The sequence below is a fragment of the Colossoma macropomum genome, unplaced genomic scaffold, assembly GCF_904425465.1.
Source record: "Colossoma macropomum unplaced genomic scaffold, Colossoma_macropomum, whole genome shotgun sequence".
Taxonomy (NCBI): domain Eukaryota; kingdom Metazoa; phylum Chordata; class Actinopteri; order Characiformes; family Serrasalmidae; genus Colossoma; species Colossoma macropomum.
The window spans coordinates 7,506,641-7,516,200 of NW_023494800.1; the positions used below are offsets into that span (position 1 = coordinate 7,506,641).

At 44.4% G+C, this 9,560-nt stretch overlaps 1 protein-coding gene across 1 annotated transcript in view; it reads left to right on the forward strand.

Moving 5' to 3' along the window:
• Positions 1-1,024: 1,024 nt before the first annotated feature.
• nedd4l (NEDD4 like E3 ubiquitin protein ligase) overlaps positions 1,025-9,560 on the forward strand; it is a 71,905-nt gene continuing 63,369 nt past the window's right edge. The window contains 1 exon segment of the mRNA XM_036587612.1: positions 1,025-2,674. Within this exon segment, the coding sequence (XP_036443505.1) occupies positions 1,541-2,674 (1,134 nt within the window). The 5' untranslated portion in view covers positions 1,025-1,540.

Sequence of the window (9,560 nt, forward strand, 5' to 3'; positions counted from 1 at the left end):
TCAGTGTGGCACTTTATGTGATGCATGTTATTTAAATAGCCAACTGAATTAGAATTCGTATAATAATGTTTATATGGCAGTTTACATGGCATTGTGTTTTTGCTTAACTACTAGAAATGTGCCAGTGTGTTTCATGTGTTAATTTACCCCACACAATGTGAGATTTGGATTAAAAAAGATTATACAAATTAGACAAAAATTTCCATCAGCCGATTTGACTGTAAAGAAATCAGAGTCGGCCATAGAAATTCATTCATAGCTAATGGCTACAAATTTTGTTTAATGGGATACTATTGCATGGGCAGTGACTAATTCGGGCCAGTGTCGATGCACTTTTGTTGTGATTTTTACTGATTTGAAAGTCAGTCGGGTTGGGTTTCAAAAGCCACCTGCTAACTCCTGAAAGATGCAGCCATCTGTACTTTGTTTTTGTATTGATGGCTCCTTTTTCGGAGGGCAAATCTCTCTCTAGCCACTCATCAGAGGAGCGGGATTTCCAGGTTCTTTGAGATGTCTTCGGTGAAATGCATCATGGAGGATTAGTCCATGTCCCAGCTTGGCTCGCCCCCATGTCCTCAGTGTGTGGGACGAACGAGCACACGCTGATTTATGGGTTTGTGGAGAGTGTGCTTCCTGGCTCAGCTGTGGTCTCTCTCTTTGTCTCTCTCTCTCTCTCTCTGTCCCTGTCCTGGGGGCCTACTTCGTCCTGACAGATCAGCAGCAGCTGACAGAGGGCTGTTTGGGTCTAGTTGGGTGGTGAAGTTGGTTCGGGTGGGTGTGTTTAAAGGGGGGGAGTGGCCATTTGAGTTTGAATCCGAGGCCACCCTACCCTCACCTCGGCTTGGCCTGAGTGCCAGGCGCTCTTATCCAATCATGCCTGGAATGCTGCTTGTCACTCTGGCTATTTCTGCTGTCTGTCACTATCGAGTGGCAGCACTAACAGTTTGGTAAATGGGAGAGGGGGTTTTTATTCTCCCCCCCACCCTTCTCTGTCTCTCTCGCTTGCTCGCTCCTTCTGTCTCTCGTTGGGAGTTTGTGGGCTGAAGTTTTCAGCCTGCTGGCAGTACCTCTCTTGTTACTGTGTGTAGCGAGACGCTGCTCTCTCTCTTTCTCTCTCTCTCTCTCTCTCTCTCTCTCTCTCTCTCTCTCTCTCTCTCTCTCTCTCTCTCTCTCTCTCTCTCGCATAAGTGAGGGAAAAGCAGTGGAGAGGGGGAAATCGTGTGGGTGAGCGAGAGCAGAAGCGATCAGACACACTTTTAAAAGGGTTAGGCGAGACAGAGCCGGCAGGAGCAGACTGAGACGGAGCGGGGGAAAGACGTGAGAATACAGTTCAGTTCGGTTCAGGTTTATTTACACAGCATTTTTACTACAGACGTTGTTCCAAAGTGGCTTTCCAGAAATCCAGGTCCGGATTCATAACAATCAAGTGACTGTGACAGAAACAACTAGAGCATGAGGAGCAAACACTAAGAACCAAGACTCGACAGCGCAACCCATCCTCCTCAGGGCTACGCCGGATAGCAGAATTCCACCCGGTAGAATGTCTCACCGGCTGCGCCTGTACTTCAGTTCCGGCCGCAGCAACACGGCTCCCGAGCTGCAGGAGCTGGACGAGGATGAAAACGGGATTGCTGATGCTAATGAAAGACATTGTAGCAGTTCTGGCGCAGGCACCATGCTGTTCCGCATGGGGCCAAGGAGTCTAGCACTAGAAGAAGAGGGTGCTCCCGGCCCAGCTGGGGTTTCTGACGCTTTGCTGAAACGCAGCTCATCTATGTTCATCCCACAGCTCCAGAGCCAAGCGGAACCGCGTCCCACCAAGAGCTCATCCATGCAGATATCCCTCCAGCGCTCGGCTACATCCCAGGAAGATGGACAGCCCACGGATTCACCTCCAGGTTATCCCCAGGATCCAGCTCCGGCCTACACAGAGCCTGGGGAAGGATGGGCCAACCCTCCACCTCCTGCTTACTACAGAAGAGAGAGTCCACCTAACCTGATAGTGGACCAGACAAGCCACGGCACCGAGCCTGGCCATCCCAAGAGAAGAGTCTTCTGTGTTAGGCCTTATGATGTTCAGAAAACACACTCCACTGTTGGAATTCCCAATGGAGGGCCTCCAGGAAGCTGCATTGGTGGATTTTGTATCCAGCAAAATGCATTTACAAATGGCTCAGATGTCCAGCAGTTCACGATAGTGCCCTATGCTCCAGAGGGCCAAAACGGTGCCTGCCGCTGGTCCGTCCAGCCAACCACCGACGGCACTTCTGGTACCCGAAGATTCGTCTTCCAGCTTCAACAAGACAGAGGAATGTCTATGAATGCCAACAGCCAGAGAGAGGTGACCAGTCCCAGCCTCACTGGCTCTAAAAACTGCCGTGAAGGACGTTACCCCCGAATTCGACTGGAGAGGAGCACATCTCAGCCCATACAACCTAGAACAGTCCCTTCACGTCCTGGATCCATGCCTGACCTTCACGCTCCCATATCAGAAATGGAGACAGCGAGCGAAGTGGTTGAGGATGGTTCCCAAAGCTGCACATTTAAGATCAGAAAAGAACAGAACCCAAGGCAGCCTAAGTTTAAGATCTATTTCAGTCAAGGAGGCAACCACAGGTCTAACTCGGTGCAGGATATTAGCCCTGGAAAGGGGCATAACTGGAACAGCCCACAGGTAATGAGGATGCAGGATCTAAAATTCAGCATGCTGTGCAGCCATCAGTCATTCCTTTATTTATTGACCTAGATAATGATACCATTAGTAGCTGTTGGAATGGCATCTTTGGGTTGAAGACCTGCTATATGAGCTGGCAAATTTTTATATATTCCCTTTTTTGTGAGTCTGGCGGGACCTAGAATAGGACACTAGCTGTGTGTAATGTCGGACCACTGATTGGCATGGTTTTATAGTCAGTAATTCACCATGTTAATAGTTATTAAGTGAATGGCAGATGGGAAAAGCAGACCAGATGAGGTAGCGAGTTTGAGACGGAGAATGGGAGGGGGGCTGTATAGGAAGGATTTAGCCACATTCTGGGAAGTGAGAATCCTAAGAAAATGGAAGCCAGGAGCAAAGCTTAACCGCATGGTCTTTGGTTTCCCGACCACAGGCATGCAGATGTTACCATAGTTTGGTGACTTTTTCTGAAAAAGTGGAGGGGGAGTGCAAGGCTGCACTTAGAGTGCCTAGATTTATCTGCGTGTCCCAGGGCAAGCTCTCCTGCTTGACTTTTTGTGTCTTTAAGAGGCGGCGGTGCTATCTTTAGACCTGCGTCAAGTGCTGCTGTTGGTTTTCAGATCTTCTCTTTTGACTAGGGTCACCAAACGCCTCAGCTGCTCTGTGGTCATTAAGGTCTAGGATACAGTTACAGCCGAAATGACCGTAAAGATGTTTAACAAGCTATGTGTCAGTCCCTTAGGAGGAAGAAAACGGTTAATGATATTGTGTTTGTACTACTTCAGTACACTTTGTTTACGCTAGCATAGAAAATACCTCCCAGTTGCTCTGATTATGTCTTAAAGTTGAAGCTTCAAGTAAGAAACAAGCAGTATTTTTGTTTTTTTATTAATGAAAATGATCCGTTATTCACTTCCTCACAGTCAAAACAACCCTGGTGTACAACCGGGATTTGGTACCACACACACACACACACACACACACACACACACACACACACACACATATGTAATAACATTCTTTCCAGCATTGAGCGGAAAGGAGAGTATTTTGTTTTTACAGCATGTCATATTCATAAGAGATAGGGGCCGACCTCCTAAATCTGGTGATGTCACTCACATGGCACCCTAAGGAAGTGTTGATGAGTGTTTCCATTACCTGCTGGAAGGGCTTTACTGGAAGTGAGGTGTCTGGGAAGCTCAGTGTTGAATTCATCAGCTGAAGCAAATGCCTGATCTGGTTTCCTGTGCTGGATTGCTCATTGACTACAGCTGTGTCATCACTCATAATATCTTGAAGGATTAATGAGGCCAGAATTAAGTGTTTGTGTCAGCAAGGTTTTTGGTGAGTGAGAGGTAGTGGCTCGTGAAAAAGTACATTTTTCAGATATTCTTCTGTTCCTATTGTATATGATCTCCTTCTTGTGATACTACATAGGATGTAGATGTTAAACCCTGAAAATTCTCCATGCATCCAGACAGATGGGACAAGTTGAGCAGTTGGGAAAAGACCCCCACGCTTTGCCGATGTAAACTCGGCTTTTCTGGAGAAATCTCAGTCTGACAACTGCTGTGTTCCTCTTTTCTTGCAGAAGTACCAAAAGTGCATTTTCATATAGTTGTTTGACGGCTGTGATTTTCTCAGCAAAGCAGAGAAGGAGAGAAAGAGAGAAAATGTCTCTGTGAAGTAAATCATGAAATTTCTGGCATTCGGTAGCAGTCTGGACAAAGACTGTAACTCCGTCACCTGCTGCTGGTGACTGTGGAGTCATTCGTAATAAGTCTGCTTACTGTTGATCTGTTTCAATGCTTATGGGACTAATACAATGAAGTGTTGGTAAATATCCCCTGAAATGAGATTTTATCCCTGAAATGTTTCCACATGAGGCCTGTGTCCCCTCACTTCCACTGTTATAGAATGAGTATCATATGAAGGGATTCGAGTCATCCTTCCTGGCTCCATCCACCAACATATGTGTTCAAATCTGTTATTCCGTAGAGACTTCCCAAGGACTTGGCTGCCATTCTGCCAAGACTTTCAGGTTTACCCACATGACTGCTTGCTATCACGCTGATACGTATTCCACATATCGGAAGATATGTGGAATATGTGTCCTTAACGACAGGCCTCTTCCAGATGTCATACGGGAATTCTGAAGTTTTGAAAAAGCCTGTGCGTTTGTATGATAAGTGGAAGGAAGGTAGATAAAGGAAAGGGTAGAAAGCCAAGAGAAGTAATGAAAAGGTCAAGCTGTTCCTTCTTTCTCCTGCTGTGAACTGCTGTGGTTGCCATTCAGAAAAGAACTGCTGTGTTGTGTTGGCTATATGTGTCATTCTTTTTGTTATATTAGTGTGGTCTGTTGCTAATTTTAGGCTGCATTCATCTCTGGAGATTTGTAGAGGGAGTTTTATTTAAGGACTTGCACCCTGTTGGTACATGCTAACTTTACCCTACATGCTATACTGGGTCCAGTGCTCTGCTGCAGCTCAACTCTCATCTGATCACACACTGCAAAAGGCTTCATGGGACTCCACCCAGAGAACACAACACACCCAGGATAGCAAACAAATGGAGTGGTTTTACTGTTTCTTAACAAGGCTGGAAACAAAAAAAAATAAACAAGGGGGATGAAACAGCACTAGCTTTTTCAGTTCTGGCCTGGTCTCAGCCTCTCATTTTCTTTTTTATATCTCCGGTGCTCGGCTTTTACCACAGAGAAATTTCACTTGAACGGCTTGGGCAAGTTCCACATTTTCTAAGATTTAGAGTTTGGGGCGCATCACCAGCTGGCATGATGGGAGCACAGTAGACCACTCTGGCATAGGTCCATTCTGGAGGATATATATGCACTAGGGATTGCACATCTAGCCGTTCAAGAAAGTAGTTGACTAGTCATCGTGTTCCGGTTGTCTCTGAAAAGTATTTTGTTAGTAGCTTGCTAATAGGGGCTGGGGCAGCAGATGCTGCAATTTGAGGCATGAGATGCACACTAGGGAAAAGTTTCAGCTTTGAGCACTCTGCCCACAGAAGCACACAGACTGCCTGAAGTAAACTGCACGCTAAAATCACCATAGCTCTCAGAAACTCACCTCTTTTAGAGAATTTAAACTGGCTCTGGCCTTTGCACTGTCTGAGGGTAGACAAATAAATGATATCAAGCCAAGTGCCAGTAGCCAGCAGTTGCATCTGCTTACCAGTAAGCCTCTCAGAGTGTGAGAGGGGCCTAGTCCAGGGGTCAGCAACCATTTGGGTTAAGAAGAGCCACTTTGTTCTTTTCAACAAAAATTTTACCATTTTACCATTTTGGCTGTAAATATGTCATTATGTGCTAATGTGTTAGTATAGGCTAAAAATTATAAATGAAAACGCAGACTTACTTTGCTCTGCTTTTAAGTGTTAACTCAGCCATAGCTGCTTTTCTCGCGTCTCTGGCAGGAAACTTTTCTGCAAAAGTAGAATAGTTTCTTGTAAAATATCTCAACGTTTGACTTTGTATGAGGCTCAAGTCAGCTTCTCATTCGCCACCTTCTTGTTTTAATTTTCCTGTTCTGCCTTAAATGGTGCCTGAGGCACCCGAATGTTACTGCGGCAACATTGAATGTAGAACGGGAAATTTCGAACGAGAAGCTGACTTCAGCTTCACGACTTTTTCGTGTTTGACAGTTTCTCATTGCAGATTAAACATATCAGAAAACCAGCGGAGTGCTTATCAATGCAAAAAAGTCCATTCGTCTTCAAATTATGGATGTTTCTCTTTGCATTTTCGTTAGCTACTAGCTGGGTGAGACGGTTGTCTGAGTGGCTGTGACCAGCAGTCTGTGCGCTGATCATTTCATGAAGTATTTCACTTTTGTGTTTATTTGTGTTTAGCCAAAAAATGGTTTCTGTTCTCTCCTTTAGCTTGTTCACTGCAGTTTCTACCTCCCCTGTACTTCAAGCGCTGTCTTCGACTAGTCGACTGTTGACCACAATACTGAATAGTCAGTTTATTAATCCCCAATATGCATTGCTCACGTGATATGTTTACCAGTTGCTGATGACCTCCTGAATGCAACTAGTGGTTAGATTGTGTTGAAATTTCAGTTTGAACTTCAGTTGAGTTCATGCAGACCATTTGAATGCATCATTAGAACAAAGGACATCAGATTAGAAAGAGAGAGGACATAAACAAGGTCATGGAGACACGAGTCAGGAGTGCCACTCTCACAGTGTGGTCAAATGTGGTCACTCCCACAGACCACTCCCTGTCCATGCCACCCCATGCTAAACCATGGCCTTACCTAAGTTAGAAGATTTTAGCAAGTTTTATTTTTTTTGTATTTGTTTTTTGTTATGTGGGAGCTATTAATCTTAGGTTTGTGACAAAAATGGAAATATATCCGTTGATGCTGCGCTGCCTGGTGTTTATGGTTTTGTAGACTCCCTCCCTCATGTCAGATTGAGGGTCGGAGAGGTTGCTGGTAGAAACTTCCCTTTACCGTTCAAGGTGGCAGCAGGGATCCCCCCAGGGCAAGTGTAGAGGGGAGATCTGGGAGTGCTTTTCTTTCCAGGAATTGAAGCACGGAGCCGACATGGCCTGTCTGCGTTCTGTTTTTCTTTCTACTTTCTTTTTTATCTCCTCGGTTCGAGGCATCCGAGAGATCGGATGTTTGTGACGGTGATGCAGGAGATATTTTATTTGAAAGGATGCGCAATCTCTGAACCTTGCAGGGCATCACTGTCTTTAGTGCATCTGAATGGCTGTTAACATGGAGACTTCTTATTTCTTGATTCTTCTTCAGCAGTGTTGATGGGAAACCTTGCAAAGTCTCTAAAGAAAGAATAGGATGGCGTCCCACCGTCCACCACATGCAGAAATTTTTGGATTACTAGAGCATTCTTTCATGTACGTGGTGGCCAGTAGGTCCAATACGGAGTTGGAAATTATGTCTTTGATTGATTAACTTGATTACTTGATGACTTGATGTTTTTAGTGGTTTGGCTTCTAAACCAAAATTGTGTAAAATCAATTATGATTCCTCTTTCTAAACCTCTTAGAGTCCATCTCTATTTTATTGTTTTTCCATGTGTGGATGGAAATTACTGGCTAAATTAATGGTCTGTGTTTTGATTGGCTGTTTCCTGAAACGTATTTCCCAAAGTTGAGATGGTTACTGCTGCAGGGCAAGTAAAATGTAGTTTATTTACATTTCACCATATCAAGCCCGCCCTATCTTCAGACATCTACAGATTAACTGAATAGTTCTAGATTCAAAGTGCCTTTTGACTCTGGTATGCGATTTTGTAAATAAACCTTGTTTAAGCGGTCAAGTCCTGTGGTTTGAAGCTGGTGGATTGTTGACCGGGACCTTATAGCTGAAACAGGAGGAGAATGTGTGGGTGATCTCACTACAGCCACTCAGCTACACTCTGGGTGACTCATTCATACCCTTTCAACAGAGACTGAAGACTGTTATCTGAGGCTGGACAGTGGCTCTGTGTTCTGCTATTTTGCTCACTAACGCACCAGACTTTGCTCTAAATGTCAGATGGATTGAAAAAAAAAAATTAAGTGGGCTAAATGTCGCAAGTTTCCTAATAAACCAGATTAGATAAGAGATTAATAAGACACAAAATAATATAGACTTGGCTCTTGGGTTGCGGTTAACAGAGTAAAATTATCGGACCTGGTTGTTGGTTCTGCTTTTCTTATCTGCTCTTTCTAGAGGAGCTCAGAAAGAATTCTGAAACCCACTGTTAAAAACAATATTTGTTTCGTAATTAACAGTAGTTTTAGAGTTAAGGGTGTTTGTTGCTTAGGCTGGGTCCACACTACACGATTTTTTGCCCGGTTTTAACCCCGGTTTGCCCCTTGTGACAAATTTTTCACAATCTGAAGCAATTTTCCAGGTCGGAAGCTTGATGAGGATGATGTTGAAGCTTGATGATGATCGACTGATGGCACGGATGATCTGGTAGTGTAAGAGGACAAACGAGTAAATCTTTAGCGCTGAACTCTGAAGGGAAGTGTGTAGTGAAATATTTCTCCAGCTCTCACTGTGATAGCAGTGAGTGTGTTTACATGCACTCAATAATCCGATCATAATCGGATTTCTGCAGTTATCCGATTATTCGAATGGTCATGTAAACACCATACTCCGATCTAGAAATCCGATTAAGAAATATGATAGAGCTGGATTTTAGCTGAGTAATCAGATTTCTCAGCGCATGTAAACTCTTACTCTGATTTCTTTCGGATTTCTCAGTCTGTGCATGTGCGAAACAGACTGCTGTACCGGAAATAAGCGAGCAGCGTCAGCGGCAGAAACCAACTACTTTCTCAACAAAATGAAGGGTTTAAATATTCTTCATCTTCTAGATGATGTATGTTCATATTTTCAGGTGAAGTGGCTGGATGTTTTTAAAAAAACAATAAAGCCGTGGCATGACGTTTAAGTTTTACGTTACGTTTACATCACGTTTTCTTCTGTGACTTTATTGGCTAGTTGCAAAGCAGAAGTACGATTATTGTCTGATTCATGTAGACCCGGAGTTTCCCATTATCTGATTACTCAAGTGCATATAAGCATGTTGATGGGATTACTGACAAAATCTGATTTTCTGCAGTTATCGGATTATTAAATGCATGTAAACGCAGTCACAGTTTCTAAGCCTCATATTAATCCCCAGTTTACACTTTCGCTGCGCATAAAAGCCCAAACAGATCTGGTCCATCCATCCATCCATCCATCATCTAAACCGCTTATCCTTCTGGGTCGCGGTGGGGTGCTGGAGCCTATCCCAGCTGTCATTGGGCGGAAGGCAGGATACACCCTGGACAGGTCGCCAGTCCATCGCAGCAGATCTGGTCCAGTCCATCTAACTTTATTCGTGTCGTGATCTT